The sequence below is a fragment of the Mobula birostris genome, chromosome 24 (assembly GCF_030028105.1).
Source record: "Mobula birostris isolate sMobBir1 chromosome 24, sMobBir1.hap1, whole genome shotgun sequence".
Classification (NCBI taxonomy): domain Eukaryota; kingdom Metazoa; phylum Chordata; class Chondrichthyes; order Myliobatiformes; family Myliobatidae; genus Mobula; species Mobula birostris.
The window spans coordinates 42,249,741-42,270,592 of record NC_092393.1 but is presented as its reverse complement, the minus strand read 5'-3'; the positions used below and the strand labels follow the sequence as shown (position 1 = coordinate 42,270,592).

The 20,852-nt window shown below is 42.3% G+C and overlaps 2 protein-coding genes across 8 annotated transcripts in view; one reads left to right on the top strand and one right to left on the bottom strand.

Moving 5' to 3' along the window:
* The window catches only part of LOC140187351 (platelet-derived growth factor subunit A-like), an 86,892-nt gene extending 76,247 nt beyond the window's left edge, over window positions 1-10,645 (top strand). For all 5 annotated transcript variants that reach the window (XM_072242575.1, XM_072242578.1, XM_072242574.1 and 2 more), the window contains 2 exons: window positions 6,201-6,313; window positions 10,149-10,645. In XM_072242575.1, the coding sequence (XP_072098676.1) occupies window positions 6,201-6,313; window positions 10,149-10,188 (153 nt within the window). In that variant the 3' untranslated portion in view covers window positions 10,189-10,645. The remainder of the gene's footprint in view (window positions 1-6,200; window positions 6,314-10,148) is intronic.
* Window positions 2,906-20,852, bottom strand: part of fam20a (FAM20A golgi associated secretory pathway pseudokinase) — a 97,304-nt gene continuing 79,357 nt past the window's right edge. Inside the window, exons 10-12 of one of the 3 annotated variants that reach the window (XR_011883074.1) lie at window positions 18,851-18,910; window positions 17,536-17,860; window positions 2,906-3,658 (exon numbers count right to left, since the gene is read on the bottom strand). Coding sequence is in view for 1 of the 3 variants with exons in the window: in XM_072242570.1 (XP_072098671.1) it covers window positions 17,593-17,860; window positions 18,851-18,910 (328 nt within the window). In the remaining 2 variants the exon portion in view is untranslated. Of the gene's footprint in view, window positions 3,659-5,309; window positions 7,697-12,082; window positions 17,861-18,850; window positions 18,911-20,852 lie in introns of those variants that run through there. The other 2 variants (XR_011883075.1, XM_072242570.1) reach the window with 2 other exon arrangements.

The following is a 20,852-nucleotide window of genomic DNA, read 5'->3' as shown; positions in this document are numbered from 1 at the left end:
TGCCTTCCTTGAACACTGCTATGGCATCATTCTTAATTTGCTTTCAGTTGACTCTATGACAGGATATTACGTTCTAAGAATTGACATATTTAACATTGAAATGTTGCAATTCAAGTCAATGGGGCATGCTGTTTGATGTGACAATTGGCTAATTCTGTTCCATCTCATTCTGCCATATTTATTTATTGAGATACATCGCGGGCTTCCGGCCCTTGAAGCCACACCGCCTAGCAAGCTCCAATTTAACCCTAGCCTAATCACGGGACAATTTACAATGACCAATTAACCTACTAACCAGTGGGGGAAAACTGGAGCATCCAGATAAAACCCACACATTCCATGGGGAGGATGCACAGAGTCCTTACAGATGACATCGGAATTGAACTCCGACACCCCAAGCTGTAACTTGTGCCACACTAAACACTACCCTATAGTGGCACCAAAATCAGATTGTACAAAACGCCAAGCAAAGTGGACTAGAAGCTGAATGGGAATCAGACAACTGTAGATGCTAGAAATCTGAAATTTAAAAAAAAAGATGTGTTCCTGGAAAGAGAAACAGAGTTAGCATTTCAGGTCATCTGAGTTTTCACTGCACTGGATAGGCAACAGCAGTTTTAATTTAGTCATAGAGCACTACACTACTGTAGTGTATTTAATATTACAGTCATATCTGAGTAATATTTTAAATATACTGTTTGATTAAGCATTTTTATTTGTTTACATAATTCATTATGATTTCTAAGTACAAAGTACGTGAATGGCATTTGTCATTACACGTCCTAATTGAGTGCCTCACAAAAGCAAAATGAAGTAGAGACGTATCCCTGGCTCCCATTGGCTTCTTTCGAATAATTTCTGGAGTTAGAAAACATAATGATGGTGAGTAAGTTTTAAAAAGTAGCCAAGGTGATTACCTATCTGTTGAAGCGCAGCACGTATTTTCTTCACAAGGAGAGAGAGTGAGAGATGGTTGAGCTAAAAATAGGCAGAAAGTGGACAAGATTCACGGGTTTATAAACAGTGAGAACTGGGTGATATTAATAATAAATAAATAAAGCAGAAATGGCTGGCTCCAACAGAAAGATAGACACATTCGATTGAACAGCAGATAACTGGGTGTTGTATACTGAACAAATTGAGCAGCATTTTGAAGCAAATGAAATAGCCAATGAAAAGTGAGTGCCAATTTTGTTGAGTGTAATAGCTGGAAAAGCAGACAGTTTAACTGCTCCAACCAGGCCAGCCAGAATGAGCTTTGCTGATATTGTGAAACATTTAGAACTAAAACCATTGTTGATTGCAGAATGCTTTTGTTTTCATAAGTGGAATAAAAAGGAAGGAGAGTCCATTACAGCTTGTGTAGCTGCGCAAGCATTGTCAGTTCTTAATGATGCACTGAGAGATCATTTAGTTTGTTGAATCTTACAAGAAAGCATTCAAAAATGGCTCCTAACTGAACCACAACTCACATTTAAAAGAGCAGTTGAAATCACTGTATCAATGGAAACAGCAGCCAGAAGCACAACTGAGTTGCAGTCAGGAACGAAGGTGAGCGTGAAAAAAGTTGCAATGTCAAAACAAAAACTTTTCTTGCCAGACAAATTGTGTTACTGTTGTGGCAGGGGTTCACATATAACAGACCAATGCAGGTTTAAAAGTGAAACGTGCAGAAAATGCAACAAAGTAGGACACATACAAAGAGCATGTCAGGCAGACATAAATAAAGGGACTGCACAAGGAAGATAAAAAGTCAAATTGCAGTTTTGAAAAGAGCACCAACCTGATGCTGTTGATGAAAAATCTGATAATGATGAGAGTGACGCAGATTGGGTAGCCTTGAGATTTACAGTGTGAAAACTAACAGCAAACAAGCAATAAGGCTTCAACACTAGAAGTGAATAGCTAGTTAATTAAAATGGAATTGGACATTGGGTTGGCTATTTCAGCCATTTCACAAAATGGGGTTGAATGGCATTTCAAAGATTCTGACCTGAAGCATGCAGATATCCAACCTATACTGGAGATAAGATAACTACTGTGGGAATGATGTTTGTAACAGTGAAATACTACTACCAAGTTGCATTGGGCTTGTATGTGGTAAAAACAGGAAGGCCAGTCTTGTGGGGGCACGATTGGCTGAGACAATTGTAACCAATTGGAGATCCATCCACTATTTGCATACCACATCCCCTGATCCTGTTTCTGGATTGGCGACAAATGGAGAGAGGGCACCTACATTTATTTACAATATTAGCTTCTCCTCCTGATTTCATATTTCGCCGTCAGCAGCCCGCCGAGGAGAAGGGAAACTCTGATTTTAAACCTCTGCTGCCCTGCAGCCACACCCACCCATGGGAAAGGCTTCGGGAGTAAACCCTGAGGAAGAAATCCGGAGCCGGGGTCCCTAAGGCAGTTCGATGTCGTTTACAACTTCACTCTGGCAACCTCTGCGACGACACTGGTGCCAAGCTGTATCGGCGCTTTCCCTTCCCCTGGACAACATCAATGACGTGGAGAGGGGAAACCCACTGCATGGGCAACAGCCAGTTCTTCAGATCTTCCCACCCGTTCTTCAGATCTTCCCGCCCTGGAGAGGACACGGTCCACCAGAGGCACAAACCCATGATCCCCTTGGATCGACGGCTGCCTACTATATATATTTGAAGAAACATAGAAACATAGAAAATAGGTGCAGGAGTAGGCCATTCGGCCCTTCGAGCCTGCATCGCCATTTATTATGATCATGGCTGATCATCCAACTCAGAACCCCGCCCCAGCCTTCCCTCCATACCCCCTGATCCCCGTAGCCACAAGGGCCATATCTAACTCCCTCTTAAATATAGCCAATGAACTGGCCTCAACTGTTTCCTGTGGCAGAGAATTCCACAGATTCACCACTCTCTGTGTGAAGAAGTTTTTCCTAATCTCGGTCCTAAAAGGCTTCCCCTCTATCCTCAAACTGTAGCCCCTCGTTCTGGACTTCCCCAACATCGGGAACAATCTTCCTGCATCTAGCCTGTCCAATCCCTTTAGGATCTTATACGTTTCAATCAGATCCCCCCTCAATCTTCTAAATTCCAACGAGTACAAGCCCAGTTCATCCAGTCTTTCTTCATATGAAAGTCCTGCCATCCCAGGAATCAATCTGGGTAACCTTCTTTGTACTCCCTCTATGGCAAGGATGTCTTTCCTCAGATTAGGGGACCAAAACTGCACACAATACTCCAGGTGAAACACTTGAGCTAATTTGTCACAGATAGTCTCCACAGACATTAAGTTAGATCAGTGTCAGTTTAAAGTACTGGTGTTTGCTGAAGGAGATCAAGTCTAATTTCTTTATTCAAACTTTTTGATGGGACATTTTACAACTCTTTGAATTTTTTGCTTGGGGATTGGGGCCAGGGAATGGGGTATTATGTCCTGGGTTTGAGGAGGCAGAGAGAGGGTTGCTCTAACTGGCACTGTCATCTAACTACAGATTCAGAAAGGTGCAAGGAATTGGTATTTGAACACATGAAGACGTATAGTGGCTAATGTGAAATTTCAGGCCTGAGACTGGGAGTGGGAGGAGGCCAGGCTGTGTGCATCTAATTCTGGTTGACTGATCCAGTAAGTATTCAACTTGTTAGTGGCTTGGATCTCTAAGATGGAGAATCTAAAGGAAAAGAGACAAGAGGAGAATTTATAATTAACTCAGAATTTATAAGCTGAAGTGTAAAGAAACAAATTGAATAACTAGTTTCCACCAGAAGGTAGGTTGGTATTAGTGTAATAAAAATGTAAAGAGATTGAAGTTATCCGTAGGTTGGGCAACATCGTTAATATTTAATGCTGAATTTTCCTCCCATATCAGAGTCAGAATCCAAATCAGGATCAGAATCAAAATCAGGTTTACTTTGTGTGAAATTTGTCATTCTGTGGCAGCAGTACAGTGCAATACATATAGAATAAAATCACTGCAAGCTACAATAAGAAATATAAAAAATAAGTAGTGCAAAAAAAGAGCAAAATTGTGAGGTAGTGTTCATAGTCTGCTTGGAAATCTGAATGTGGAGGGCAAGAAGCTGTTCCTAAAATGATGAGTGTGTGCTTTTGGGCTTCTGTACCTCCTCCCTAATGGTAGTAGTGACAGCATGTCGGTGTGGTGAGGGTCCTTAATGACAGATGCCAGCTTCTTGAAGCGTTGCCTTTTGAAGATGTCCTCGCTGCTGGGGAGGCTAGTGCCCGTGATGGAGCTAGCTGAGTCAACTAAATGAGTATCAACGTGAACTGTTAATTCCGTTTTCTCTCCGTAGTGGCTGCCTGACCTACAGAGTATTTCCAACATTCTGTTTTTATTTTGTATTTTCAGCATTTGCAATATTTTGATTTCGTGCTCAGTTTATGACCCCTACAGAATCTGGGACAGGAAAACAAGAAAGGAACTTGTCCCAACCACATTTGTGCATAACACCTACTCATTATTGACCAAGCTTAAGCAACCTGGCACGTATTGAAACACATCCTTGTAAAATTAATGTGCTTACATTGGACATATATGAAGTTAAACTTAACTTCCTAATTTAGATCCAATAACTAGATTGGAACAAAAGTGCCCTTTTGCTGGAATTACACTCTTTTAGAGCATAGCACTAGTAAATACTAATCAGCAGTACTATTTAAATAGCAGGCAGACCAGGGTTAATAAATATGTTCTTCAACTGTTGCCCAAAATAATCAGGAGAAGGCTCAGGTTAGATATTATTCTATCTTAACCCACCCATCTTGTAACAACCTCAATATCAGGAAACTGAATAGTTGCACCACTTCCCTCCTTCGGTTAATCTGTCTAAACTTATCGAATTCATGCACAACACAACTGGACTATACAATCTTTGCAGTCCTATTCTTTCACTCCCAATGCTGCTTGTTGCACTTCAACCTTGCTCTTAATAGTGTGCTTTAGCCCTTCAGGGTGCTTTCCCCAATACATTTGTCTGCTCTATTCAGTGATGTCCTAGTCTCAGATACTGGGAGTGCCAGACAGCATCCCCTGCAGTCTCCAGCCAGACTCATTACTCAAGTTCAAAAAAATGTGTCTGAATTGAAGTAGATGAATATATTTCCTGCAAATGGAATGGCTTGAAGTTCCCACTTGGCACAAAAATTTCCAGTGTGCACTTCCCATTAAACCACTTGTTTCACAAGCATAATATATATTGTATGACTCATTAGTGTATTCTATATACTTTAATATGTGAATTATTTATACTTGTTTAATTCCTATTCAATATTAATGTACAAAAGACTTTTGTTTACAGTATTATTATTCAAATCCCTTTAAGGTGGGTATCCTTTAATTTGTTAATTTTATTCCCTTGAATGTAATTAATCATCCTCATCATTTATTTAGTCTATATGCTGAAGTACATTAAGTCGTAGAACACCACAGCATAGAAACAAGCCCTTCTGCTTACCTAGTGTATGCCAGCCTGGTTTTCTGCCTGATCCTATCTATCTGCATACGAACCATAGCCCTCTATACCTCTCTCATCCACCGATCTATTCACACTTCTCCGAAACGTTACAATTGAACCTACAATTGGCACTTCAGTGACAACCCATTCCACACTCACAGCACATTCTAAGTGAAGTAGCCCCCCCACTCAGATTCCCCGTAAATATTTCACCTTTCACCCTTTAACCTATGACCTCTAGTTCAGCCTCACCCAGCCTGAGGGGGAAAAGTTTGCATGCATTCTAACCGATGGTTATTCCTTGTCCGTGTAATTCCCACCTGCCTCCCAGGTACCTTTCTTGGCACCCCTCACCAAATTCCTGTCTGTACTCCATTTCGCTTTTGCTTTGCGATTCATTTGTCCCCACGTTGCTGCGGAAGGAGTTGCTTCTGTTCAAACTATCTCACATGCAATGTGCACTGATGTTCGTATAATTATCAAAATTATATTTTTTTATTCAATGGGTTGTGAGATCTGACATGTACTTCCTTTGGAGGTACAAAACAAATATATATCTAACACAAGTCAGAAGCTGGAACACGTATGTTGATTAATGCAATTGAATTACACTCATGTTCTTCAAAGGTTTTATCAGAGGAATAGGTATTGCACGATTAATGTCATTACCTGTGTGTTTTTTTTACTTTCTATGCTCTCTAAAGAAATATAAGCTCAGTGCACTGTTCTTCATTTGCACAGATAGCAAAGATAACCTATCGATATGGTCGGAAAGAGCTCACCATTCACACTGTAAGCATCAGAGAGCATTTAAGCTGCAACTGTACAGACCTAGCAAAGTTAAATCACGCAAGGTGAGAGACTACGTGGAAATGTCTAATGGAATCAATGTTATGTGGTCTTTTCTCTAGGGTGCTCTGTGTAACAGTGTTTTGGAGTTAATCAGCACAGAACATACCTTCAGATGTATAATTTTCTGATCCACGTCCAATATTCATTGTATAGGATGATACTAGAATTGCTATGATAAATCAGTTAAGCCAAATATGTCAGGGAAACAAAAGAATTGAGAAATGATTAAAGTAGTACTTAGTGCTTTTCAATGGATTCTCCAAGTGCATTAACAATAAGAAAATAGTTTTTATACCATTATTCATAACCCCAGAGCACCCAAAGCTGGTTTGCCATTAAGGACAACGGTTGTAATGCAGAGAATGTGTAAATTAGACTGTATGAAAGAGGTGCCATTAAATCAGTGAACAAAATAACTAGATTATCTATCTTTAATGATGTAAGACCATGTTACCCTACAACTTCTGTTCAGTGCTGATAGAATGAAGCCCTAGAAATTGGACCAAGTGACAATGGTGATATTTCCAAGAGACCGCTGTGTATGTGAATTAGAGGGGTACTTGCTGGTGGTGGTGTTCCCATGTTCCTGCTGTTCTCACACTTCCGGATGTTAGGATCACAGGCTTGGGAGGTGCTAGTCAGGAAACCTAGGCAAATCTAGAGGCAGAGGAGGATATCTGATATACTGGCCTTTGACCTCCAGTTCCTCTCCGAATTCTGCACTTGCCCGAGCCCGTGTGGAAATCTGAATGTCAACAGCTGCCAACTGCTGATTCCCTGCGGAAATGTCAGTTGCCAGGCAAAATGATTCCACCCTCCCATGTTTCAGATCAAGTGTCGTTTAACAGAGAAATTCACACTGCACGGTTGTTGCGGATTATCATTGACTTTTCCTACACATGTTAGGAGATGAAAAAGTACTCGCTGGGCCCACCATCTGGGTTTTGCTTCCTTCCCCTCCCAGGCTGTTCTGAAGCTGGATCAGCGGCTCCCTGGTTAGTCTGATGGAGCCCAAGCTCTCCCAGTAGTTATATCAGAAGCAACAAAAATGTTGTTTGCTCTGGAATTCTTCAGTTATTTCTCTGGCAGTAATTCTGTCTTGTTTACCAATGGTGCAACTGCATTCTTTGGTAAATTCAGTGGAAGTTCCACAAGCAAGAGTTAAAGAATGCAGTAGGCAAAAAAAAAACCACACACAAGAAACTAATTATTTCCACTGCTAAATCAATCGTTTTGCTCCTGGTCATGGTTAGTTCAGAGTCCATTCTTTGAATTTAGGTTTGCAGACTAACTAATTTCAAAAAACCTGAGAAAACTGCAGATGCTGGAGATCCAAATCAAAACACACACAAAATGGTGGAGGAACTCAGCAGGCCAGGCGGCATCTATGGAAAAGAGTAAACAGTTGATGTTTCAGGCCAAGACTCTTCATCAGGACTGGAAACAAAAAGGAGACTTTATTACTAATTTATTTTTATGATCTCCCTAAATTTTATCCTGAGGAATTTTTGACTGAATATAAACTCTATTAGCACTTGAATACCCTCCAAGTGGATTCACTAAGAATTCTGGGGGGCGGGGGGATGATTTTTGTAATGATGTTAGCATTTTTTTATTGTATATAGTTTGAGCACTTGGCCAAGTGGTTAAGGCATTGGACTAGTGACCTGAAGGTCGTGAGTTCGAGTCCCAGCCGAGGCAACATGTGTTGTGTCCTTGAGCAAGGTACTTAATCACACATTGCTCTGTGATGACACCGGTGCCAAGCTGTATGGGTCCTAATGCCCTTCCCTTGGGCAACATTGGTGTCATGGAGAGGGGAGACTTGCAGCATGGGCAACTGCCGGTCTTCCATACAACCTTGCCCAGGCCTGTGCCCTGGAGAGTGAAGATCCATGGTCTCACAAGACTAACGGATGCCCTTACTATAGTTTTTTTTCTCTTCTTATGATCTTAATGAACCTTAGAGACTCAAACCCAGAAGCGACGACAGTTGTCACATTTCACCCTAGAGATCACCTATAGGAGGACGGCCTTGGGTAGTTCGTATCAATCTGTTATTTGGTCACAGAAGATATACCTCACAATGCACTTGTTCAACAGGAGCTATTGGGGTTCAATAGGAAGCAGGTCTCTCGGCTGAGATCACCCCAGGAATACCAAGATAAATCATAATGTGTTTTTTCTTTGGCTTGTTTGCAGTAGAAATGTGCAAAGAAACCTGTAATTTCACCTTGCGAATCTATTGTGTTCTACTGGCCCAAACCTTGCTTTACCCAGATAAACTGGTATTCTGCAGTGTATGTGAACATGGAATTCATTCTCGGTTGCTCCTGTGAATAGGTGGCAATTAAGATGAATGTTGTAGATTGAACAATGAAATTATCATTAAAGGTTTATTTTAACACCATTCATGGAGCATACATCACCTATTCCTGTTTCTGTCAACTTGCAGGAACCCTTGCACTGCCCACTCACATAAATCACATAAAACTGACTCCTTTTGTATAACCCGAGCTCCCTCCTCAGGGCTAAATTGGCTCCTAATTTGGCACCACGCATAAATTTTCCAATTGCCTTGACCTGCTGAATCTTCACCTCTTCTCTGGCCTATCCCTCTCTGTTAAAGTATTGAAAAAAATTCTACAACAATATTTGTGTCAGTTATTTTGCTTTATTCCAGTCTCCATTTGACCTTTTGACCACCTGTCTATAAGCTTTCCTACATTCATCTGAGTTACCCCATTCACCTTTTCCCCTGAATAATCTATGAAGAATATTCCTATCTTCCATTCATTCACCCAGGGGCCTATATTGCTGTTTTGAGTTGAGGGTTTATCATGGCCCTGCAGGACTGACATACAGTTTAACCTTCCTACTAATTTTATTCTTTCCCCTTAGTAATAAATTATAAAATTCTATTGGTTTTCCTCATTACTAGAGTGCCTGTCTGGTGGCTTTATTCAAATCACATACTAGGACACCCAGATCATTCAACGTCTCAGTACTCTCATCATTTAGATAATATGTATTTTTATTATTCCCGGCATAATGGAAATATTCCTTTTCCCCATATTATACTACATTTGTCAGATTGTCAGATCTTTGCCCACTCACTCGTCCTATCCATGACCGGTGTTATAATCCAGTGTAAGAGCAGTAAATTTAGTGACTGTGGATTGAAACATTCACCGCTGCTGTAAGTAACAATCAGCACTCAGTCCCCGGACAGGAGTAGTGCCCCACCTAGTGGCGACAAGAGAAATAGCTTCTTTTTCCCCCAATGAGCCCCAAGCAAATAACGTGGATTAGGCAACATTTAACGCCGTCCTAAAATTCCAACATGCCATCATTGTAAAACTTTATATGCATTTTCATTGGCTTCTAAATCACATCATTTATCATGTGATTAAAATAAAGTCCTCCCTGTTCACCAGAACTCGTGAAAAATGGGTTCCTTCATCAGCAACTATCACTCTCTGCTCAGGTTCCCCTACCATTGATCAACATGGGTCGCAGTTTCAACCTCCGGTAAGAGCTACCCATTCCTTCAGACTGAATTGTGTCAGATTTCACACTGGTCAGACCTTTAACTTCCAGAAGTGGGAACGAGGACAAAAAATGTTTTATGCTGGACATGTACAAGTCCCAGGAATGGTTGAGACTAGCCTTCCCCTTTAGGACTCTCTTAGTCAACGGAGAGACCTTGTTAATCTTAGCTGCAGTCAACCCATTTCCATTGGTGAAATTGTTTATATTGAGTAACTGAGGTCCTTGAATAAGTGGTACAATCAAGCAATCAAGCAGAATATCATAATCAGATCTTTTCTTTTCCAGGTTTCCCTCAAGGTATTACAAACAGTCAACTGACAACTGAGAGGCAACCTCACAGCCAATACAGGAGCCTACAAAGCACGTTAATGAGAAACAACTAATATATTGCATGCATTAAAGAGGCAGTATTCTCTCTCACTCTTTCTGGACTATGCGAGCATCCTTTCTTCAAAGCTGCTCAATGAAGAACAGATGGAGCTGGGACTAGTGGGATGTTGTGTGGATTCTCAATCACTGGGCACCCTGCCAGGTCTACTTGTGATGTGCAATGACAGAGAGAAGCTTCCCAGTCTTTCCTACATTTCTCCATGGTCAATTTGGTGACTTGCAACAATTCTACAGTACAGAGAGGAGTGATCCTCAGACTAGGGACTGTGGATAAGAGAGACATTTTGTTTACTTTCTAAACTTTCATTCTGCTGGTAAGGGGCTTTTGGTTGACACTGAAGATTTATAACAAAATACTTTAAACAGATGTATAATAAAACGTTCATAGCTTATTTTCAGTCTGGTCTGCTTTCCTGCAAAGCAAGCGTAAGTACAGTTAAGTTACTACACAAAGCAAGTGATGATGAAATATCTTGAGATAACTGGACAACGTATTCTATCAGCTCACCTGGATATTAATGTTGAACTGGGAACATCCAATGTATCTGAGCTTCTCCAAATCTGATATCTTGATCATTTCCCATTTTATTTACACTGCCATTAGTGGCTATGTCTTCAGATACCAGAGTCCCAAACTTTGGGAATCACTCCTTACACCTCTCTGCCCCTCCATCTTTCTTGTAAATGTTTCTCCAGGCTTACCACTTTAAATGTGTGTTTAGCCTTTTGCATCACCTCCTCTTCTGGTCCAGCCTAAGTTTGTCTTAGATTGCTATCCTGGGAAGTGACTGAAGATGCTTTGTCTGCATCAGTGGAAATTGTTGTTGGTATTAAGTTCTGAATTATTCAGGTAACCCAAGCACATCTTTTGACACCAAGAAAAGTGGGATTATTATAAATGATTAATTCCCCAAATCATTTTGAAATATGAACTGGGTATCAACTTATTTACGTGTGTGTGTGTGTGTGTATAGAATATTTTATATACATATACACACACACATACACATATTATTTATTCATTTAGTGATACAGCCCTTCTGGCCCTTCAAGACATGTCACTGCAGCAACCCTAACCTAATTACAATGACCAGTTAACCTGCCCGTATGTCTTTGGACTGTGGGAGGAAAGTGGAGGACCTGGGGAAACCCCGTGCATTCCACAGGGAGGACACAGAAAGATCCCTCACAGAGCGGTGCTCAAATTGAACTCTGAATGCTGGAGCACTCTGAGCTGTAACTGCGTCCAGCTAACTGCTACGCTACCGTGGCACCCAATGCAAGTGCGATGGTGAATGTCGATGGCTTCACTGTGATTCAAAGTTTTAAAACCATCTTCAATTGGGTTGCTCGGACGATGAATCTTCTCTGTAAACTTCATGTAAGTGCCTATGTCTGATTGTATTCTTCCAAAATTCAGCAAAAGAATGCGAGCTGCAGGTTTGCTCAAATTAGTGTTTTGATTATTGAACCGATCATATTTTCAAACTAAATTCCCAACATTGTGGAAATTCCTGACCAATATGTTTGGACCATCTTCATTCGCTTTACACAGATGACAAGTCTCCTCTGCAAAGTTGTGCAATTGTCTGTATCTACACTTATTGATTGGGGTTGCAACAGAGACTTCCACCAGCTTTCTACCCCACGCAGGAAACCTAAATGCTTTTACCATCGGTGCCTTCACTCGGCACAGAGCAAAAACATGGAACCGCGTACATCAAACTGGATAAAAACTACATGACAGAAAATCTTCATTTATGAGACAGCTTTCAAACATTACTGATTGAAAGAAGTTAATAACAGAGTGACTCCCAGAGGCAGCAGAAACCAGTGAATAAAAGCTCATTTTTATTTCCCTCATGAGAGATTGTTATCTTCCTATAATCAAAAGAACATTTAGTTCATTCTAAAAATAAATAGCACATTTTCAATGTAGAAAATGCTTAATTATTATTATATATTACAATTTCAAATTATACAATGCAAGCTTCCCTGTTACAGGGTGAATCCAAGGATATTTGTATGTTTCACTTACTGGAGACAAAGACTGCTGACAAGGAGAACATTTAATAGAACATAGCAACACTCACAACACACTGGAGGAACTCAGCAGGTCAGGCAGCATCCGTGGAAACGATCAGTCAATGTTTCGGGCCGGAACCCTTCGTCAGGACTGTAGAGGGAAGGGGCAGAGGCCCTATAAAGAGGTGGGGGAGGGTGGGAAGGTTGGTAGGTCCAGGTGAAGGGGAAAGATAAAGGGGTGGGGGAGGGGAAGCAGGGAGGTGATAGGCAGGAAAGGTGAAGAAGGAATAGGGGAAAACACAATGGGTAGTAGAAGGAGGCCGAACCATGAGGGAGGTGATAGGCAGCTGGGGGAGGGAGCAGGGTGACATAGGGATAGGGGAAGGGAGGGCGAGGAAATTACCGGAAGTTATCGTCGACTCATCGTTTCCATAGATGCTGCCCGACCTGCTGAGTTCCTCCAGCGTGTTGTATGTTGCTCTGACCCCAGCATCTGCAGAGTATTTTGTGTTAATAGAACATAGAACATTACACCCACAGTACAGGGCATTACACCACACCACAGCCCACAATTTTGTGCTGACTTTTTAACCTACTCTAAGATCAGCCCTACCCTTTCCTCCGACATAGCCCTCCATTCTGTCAATCATCCATGCACCGATCTAAGAGTTTCTTAAATATGCCTAATGGAAAGGGAGTTTACTTAATGTCTCCTGTTCAGAGTAACCTAATGTTTCTAATGTCTCAGAGTTAACTTAATGTCTATAAGTTAACACTGTTTTTCCATGAGTGGGTCATCACAGTGTGCAAGTTGGCTGATGAGTATGAACTCTGAACTTGACGGGTGTAGTTGTGCTGTGACTAGGAGTTGCAGAACAGTGCATTTTTCTGTCAGTGATTTGCCCCCACTCCCGCCTCCTTATAATGGATACCCAATTCTTCAGGTTTCAGCTGGAGTTCCTGGAATTCACTGCTGCAGCTCCCGAAATTCTGGTAGAGGTGCTGTGGACCAGAGGAGCACATTTTGCTGAGGGCTGCCTCTCACAGCCTAATTCATCTGGGATTGGTGGTCAGGAAATGGGCAGAGGCCAAAGGCTTCAGAAGAACCAGTGGCCTGCAGGGCAGGGAGAGAGAGGACTATGGAGAAGTTGGTTTATGCCATCTTGCTTGAGGTCCAAAGTTCAGATTGACTGCTTCAGGTTCATTGTCAACCTGCTTCATTCAGATCAGAGTCTCAAAGTAACAGTAAGCCATTCGAGACAGTGAAAAGGAACAGTTTCTTCAGTCATGAACCCTTGGAATTCTTTCCCCATGGGAGCAGGGCTTACCAAGCACATTCAATTCAGAGATCAATCGATAGTTAACTATGAAGTGAATGAAGGATATGGGCTTAGTGCAGGAGAGTGAGTGGCACTGAGGTATAAAATCAGTCATGATCATATTGAATGGCAGAGCAGGCACGGGGTGGGGGGCAGGGGTTATATGGCCAACTTCTCTGATTTTGTATGCTTTTAAGTTTAGTGGAAGAGGAATGGCCTGACCCCAGCTTAATGCAATGTGGTGGCGAGGCAAATCTCATTGTGACAAGTAGTACATCAAAAAGCTACAACTACTTTCCCCACTCTTCAACTATTATACCGTCCCTGAAATCCCTCTTGTTCCTCAGCCCTATCCACAGTCTGGGTGTACGATTGTTATTAGGACGTCTGGCACATGATACGATAGAAACCCGACAACAGGCCTAAGACCCAGCTGCCCTAAGGTTAATGCAGCAATGGTGGTTGTTGTTATGTCATCAGAAGTGTGATCAAATATCATGTGGTCAGATGCCATACTTGTCTGAGCATCATGTGATCAAGTTGCCAAGATTTTCTCCAATCAGGACGGGAAAATTCTTGGGTGCTTGCGACACAATGGAAGGCGAATGGCTTGGAGGACATAAGGAGCCTCACAAAAGGTTGGAACTGAAGGTTATTTTAGAAATATTGGGGGGGGAAAGATAATAAAAGGCTTTGAAAGAGTGGACAGTCAGAGCCTTTTTTCCAGAGTGGAAATAGATAATACGAAAGGTTATAATTTAAGGTAATTTGAGGAATGATAGCGGGGATGTTAGAGGAATGTTTTTTTACACAGAGAATATAAAAGGTTTTTTACACAGAGAGACCACACTGCCAGGGGTGGTGGTAGAGGCAGATACATTAAGGAGATTTAAGAGACCTAAATGATCGAGAAATGGGGAGCTATGGGGGAGGGAAGGGTTAGATTGATTTTGGTGTAGGTTAAGAGGTCCGGCACAATATACTGAACTACAGGGCCTGTACTGTGCTGTACTGTTCTATATTCTTTGTTCCGAAAGGGGAAACACCTTTAACACCTCCGACAGAGTAAAAGACTGTGTGGACAAACCGTGCATCACACACTACATGTTGAAAGGCCGGACAGCTGGGTCCTGCTAAATCCTATGCTTTTGAATTTTTGGGAGATCTGCTATGCTGCAAGTTGTACCTAACTGAGGTCCTGTGGCTGTGTGAGTCTGAAACACTGCAAGGGTTAGAAACCTATTCGAGTAAAAAAATGCTCAGACCTTCTAAAGGAAATATCAGGATTTATGGCTGAAACAGAAAAGAATGACAGGTTTATATTATGTCAAGGATATGTATAAGTTGTGATGTGAAAATTGCAGAAGACTTTCAACATATTAAACTTCTACTTCCATCACCAATGGCAAGTATGCACAAGGGTATGGTTGTGGTATTGAGTCGCTCAGATGGAACTGCAATTAAACCTGGTGATTCAATAGCCATAAACAGTTGCCTTTATGAAATCCCTTTGTGAGATCAGATACATTTTGAAGCCGGCTACAATACCTCTATTGAATCCATTTTCTCTTGATTGATCCTACCTTTGAAATTCTAGGTCTTTGAGCACAGGACTGTTATTTTAAATAATTATAATTCAGGGTTGTAATTCAGTGGTTAAGGCATTTGTCTAGCCTTAACCAGTGAATTACAACCCTGAATTATAATTATCTGAAGGTCGTGAGTTCGAGCCTTGGCTGAGGCAGTGTGTTGTGTCCTTGAGCAAGGCACTTAACCACACAGTGCTCTGTGACGACACCGGTGCCAAGCTGTATGGGTCCAAATGCCCTTCCCTTGGACAACATCGGTGCCGTGGAGAGGGGAGACTTGCAGCATGGGCAACTGCCGGTCTTCCATACTTGAAGAGCTGCAACCTGCAGGGCTGCAGATCTAATGCTGGGAGATGAAATTAGGACCGTTCTGACGAGCACAGATAAGGTAAGCCCAAAGGCCTTTATTGCGTTGTAAATTCTATGCTGCAATGACCCTGATGCTTTTGACTGTTATAATGGATATTCCGTTTTCCAAATAAAAAATGGGAGATAGTGGGAATATTTTTTTATTGGGATACAGTGGGGAATAGGCCCTTCGAGCCACACTGCCCAGCAGCCCCTGACTTAACCAGAGCCTGATCATGGGGCAATTTACAATGACCAATTAACCGGCCAACCGGTACGTCTTTGTACTGTGGGAGGAAACACACAGGGACCTGGGGAGATTGGACAAACTCCTCGCAGACAGAGGTGGGAATTGAACCTGGGTCGCTGGTATTCAGTAAGTCAGCTGACCTCTGTGGCTCCTGAACGTACCATACGTCATACGTCCCCCCCGGTCCACGATCACCCATTTTCTTCCCCCCCCCCCATCTACTCCATCTGCTCATCACCTTCCCACAGGGTCATCTGCTCCTAGTCTTTCCAGCTGCTTACCACACCTCCTTTATTTGATCCCATGCTTCACCTTCCTTCCCTGCCGGATTCCATTATCTGTGGCCATTCTTTGCTTCCACCTGTCACCTCCCATTCTCGGTCGCTATTTCCACTCTTCTCTCCTCCATCTGCCTATCATCCCTCCTCACCTGCATCCACCAATCATTTGCCAGCCCTCGCCCCACCACTGCTTCCCCCTCACTCCCTTGTGTTGGCCATTTCTCCTCTCTACCCTTCCAGTCCCGATGAAGGATCTCAATCTGAAATGCCGACTACCCATTTCCCTCCACAGATGCTGCCTGACCCGTTGAGTTCCTAAAGCAGGTCACAAATGGGAGAAAATCTGCAACACACACAAAATGCTGGAGGAACTCAGCAGGCCTGCCGAAGGGTTTTGGCCGGAAACGTCGACTGTACTCTTTTCCACAGATGCTGTCTGGCCTGCTGAGTTCCTCCGGCATTTTGGGTGTGTTGCTCCTAAAGCAGGTTGTTTTTTTTTTTGATCTCTAGATTTCAGCATCTGAAGCCTCTTGTGTCTCCGATTCAGGTCAATGACTTTTCATTACTTCTGGTAAAAAGATCATCCATCAGCAACATTAAATCTCTCTCTCCATAGATGTCATGTGAACTGTTTTCTCCCCCCTAGCATTCGCTACTATTATTTCTGATTTCCAGCATTTGCAATGGGTGGATCAAACCTCAACCTAACTAAGTCAGTTCTTAAGCTCAGACCAACCCTTCTGATCACGAAGACGGGAGTTTCCAATGAGTTTTCACCTGGGCAAAGCAAAATGACATTTGAGAACTTATCGTGCCCAGCTCCACTTTAAAGATTTGTTCCTGTTGAGGTCACAGCCCCATGGATGTAATTATACCAGATGCTGTGGGTGGGGTTGCAGCCTTTATTTACCAATTTCAAGGACTAAGGACATCCCTGCCCCTCCGGCAAAACAGGCAGTGTGGTTTATTCACCCAGCTGAGTGAAATACTCAAACCCGTGATCAGGTGCTCCACCTATAGGCCTTGGTATGCAATGAACCGGTGCAACAAAACCCTGGGAGTGCCAGATGAACTCAGCAGCTTATGCTGCAAGCTCTGAAATTGGCGGGGGCAACTTATTGAGATGAGTCAGTCGCCATTGGCACAGCTTCAGAACAAGCTGAAAATGGCACAAGAATTTAATACAAGAATTAACACATCATCGAGGAGCAGCAAACAAGGTACTGGAGGAACTCAGCTGGTTGGGAAGGAAGGGGACAGTTGACTTTTCGGGTCAAGACATTTTCATCCAGTGCATACTGGATGAAGAGGTTCAATCTAAAATATTGTCTGCCCATTTCCTCCCACCGATGCTGCCTGATTCGTTGAATCTTTCCTGGATCTTGTTTGATCCTTCAAATTCCAGCATCTACAGTCTCTTGCGTCTACATCAATAGAGAGCGTGTCTTTTAAACATGAGGAGTATTCTACCTCACTCGAGCTGCAGTCCTTGCCTCGACACTCCCTTTGCTCGACACCGGTGGCCTGTTAGCTGGTCAGCACGCTGCTGTTGAAGTCCATGCCATCAAACTCATCTCCCACATCGTCCATGACTACGTCGGCACCCCCATGCTGGTGCACGCATTCACGAACTGCCTTCAGTATTATCTGCAGGCGCCTGTCTAGTGCAAGGAGGTGAGGTTCTGTTAAAACTGGACTGAGGGAATCGAGAAGTAGGGATTCCCGCATGACGTCACTCAGTTGATAGCCCCGCTGTGACAGAAGCTCCAGACGCAGGAGGGTTGATTTTTTTATTCTATAAAACAGAAAATGCAATGATTAGCGTCACCAGTTGGAATACAAGGGCCCAAAGATTGCAGCAAGAGCAGTAGTGAGTTTCTTTGCAAACATCTCCATTATCAAGTGAGAGAATAACACTTTCACCTGCTTCTGTGCATTTAAATTATAAATTAATGCAATAATGAAGATAACTGTCATTAGGAGTTTCAGGAGATCGAGCAAAGATTCCGGTAAATTTCTGTACAGGCTTGGGAAAAGATGCAGAGGGTTGTAAACTCAGCCAGTTCCATCATGGGTACTAACCTCCCGGCCATCAAGGGCATCTTCAAAAGGTTATGTCTCAAAAAGATGGCATCCATCACCAAGGACTCCCACCACCCAGGAAATGCTCTCTTCTCATTACATCAAAGGGAAGGCTCAGGAGCCTGAAGACACACACTCAACATTTTAGGAACAGCTTCTTCCCTTCTGTCATCAGATTTCTGAACCCAAGAACACCACCTCACTCTTTTTTTTCCTCTCTTCTTGCACTAATTTTATATTTACAGTTCTTATCGTAATTACAGTATAATTGATGTATTGCACTGCTGTCAAAAAACAACAAATTTCATGGCATAGGTCAATATTAATAAATCCGACTGTGATTCCGATTCGAAGTCAGAAAATTCCTGTCTAGATTTCATATCTTGAACCCAAAAGCATGGCATCACAGTGAAAGGTTTCGAACACACCAGAAGTTCAGACTTGCTGTTCTCAGCCATTAAATAGAAGCAGGATAAGTCGGAGTTTGTCCAGTTCATTGAGTTCATAAGGTCCAAGAAATATGTCTAACACTGGAAATACACATCCCACTACATCACTGTCCTTGAGGATAAAATGAAAAATGCAGTGGTTTACACCCATGTCATGCAGACTGACCCTCTGCTAAATCAGAGCCATATGACACTTACAACATAGACACAGCATTTCTACCTCATTTTAGATCACGCTGACAGCGTGACTTTACCTGCAACACTGGGTCAGGGGTGCAAGGATGGAGAGTTCATCATGCGAGTGTTTCCCAAACCTAACAGAAAGAAAGAAATGTGTTATGATCTGGTTTGTCAGAGTTGATTGGAGAGTACCGCCACTCAGGTGCATAGTCAGAAATAGCTCAGTGTTAACAGGTGTCCTTAATACAAGTTCTCAGTGATTCATTAGACTGGCCGCTACCTTGCTAAAGTAAGCACACAATTTAATGAATGCAATATAAAAGTATGTCTAATCAATTATTCTGTCCTGTCTCAGCTCACCTGCTGTGGCAAACCTCTTCCATGTCTTCGTCCCTCTAGACCTAACTAGCTGGCCTTCCATACTTCACCCTGGACATTTATAATGATTCCAAATTCCCTTGCCCATATCTTAACTTCCAGCATCCTGTTCATCCATCACTCCTGTCCTTGGTGGCTCATATAGGCTCCTGGTCCAGCAATACCATAGTGCTAAAATTAACACCAGGCTTTCAAATCCCTTCGCTGTCTCACTTCTCTATCTGTGAAAATCTTTTAAGTTACCTTTACTCCTTCATTCCTGCCTCTGAGTCAGCCCCACTTTTACTTAGGTCACATTGACATGTCTTAAGTTTCAAGCCCTGAGCTCTAGTATTTCCCCTAAACCTCACTCATCAGGTTACTCCTTCAATCCGACCTCAGCTTAAGCTTACCTGCCATAATGTTTTCTGATGTGAATTGGTGTCAAATCTTGTTCAAATATACACCTGCGAAGTGTTGTAAAACACTTCACCATGGAGAAGCTGTTATATAAATATAGCGTTGTAGTGTTATATAAAAGGTCACTTTGTAACAGATTAAATGCAAAAATAGTACATGCAGTGCAAATTTGCAAGAAATCTTTGTAAATTCTACTATGGCGGGAGGAGAAGATGGCGGCGTGACGCAGCGCGCGCAGTTCTCCGGTGAAATGATATTGTATCTGTTAAATAGGGGCCGTGGAGTGTTCTGATTTGATGGAGAGAGACGTGAGAAGCACAGAGGAACATCTGGAGAAATTTCTGAAATGCCCGGTTCGCTGCCGCTGCTACTGTGTGATCGAGAATCTCCAGAGGGAAGGCCCCAAGATCCCCGGCTTTGCCTGCTGCTGGTGACCGAGGCCGGGGTCGAAGCGTTCGGCAGAGATGGCGCTTGGTACTCAGTGTCCGAGGGCTGATCAGAGCTCGAAGTTTTCGGATGACTCAGAGTCAGACTGTGGTCGGGCATGGCAGGGAGAGTTTTCTTCCTTCTCTCGTCTGCGTGAGATGTGGGACTTCCGAGAGACTTTGAACTTTTTTGCTGTGCCATGGCCTGTTCTTCATCAAGTTATGGTATTGTTGCACTGTTGTAACTATATATATAATTATGTGGTTTTTGTCAGTTTTTCTGTCTTGGTCTGTCCTGTGTTTCTGTGATATCACACCAGAGGAATATTGTATCATTTCTTAATGCATGCATTACTAAATGACAATAAAAGAGGACTGCGTGTCCTCATAATCTAATCTAATCTAAATTGTTGTGTATTTAATATTTCAGTAATATTTGAGTAATATTGTAAATATATTGTTTGATTAAGCACTCTTTGTTTGTTTACATAATCCATTATGGGTTCTTTGTAAAAGTACATGAATGGCATACATTATGACGCGACCACACCACAAGTGCACACCTCACTAAAGCAAAAATAAAGAGTACATGTTTATCCCAGTCTTCTGTGCTTTCCTTTCCATTCATTTTTGAAGTTACAAAACATAAGGTAAATGACTGAGGTAACTTTTGTTAGTGATTAGAGTGACTTAGCAAATGCTGATGTAACAAGGGATAAAGCAGGGAAATAAAACAGTGAATGAAAACCAGTTCACGGATGCTGCATATTCTAGCTCTGCAGAGAATATGATCAGCAAAGCTTTTAGATCACTTTTAGATTATAAAAACACCTGCTACATTTTAAATTGATCACTTAAAACTCAGTATTTTTAA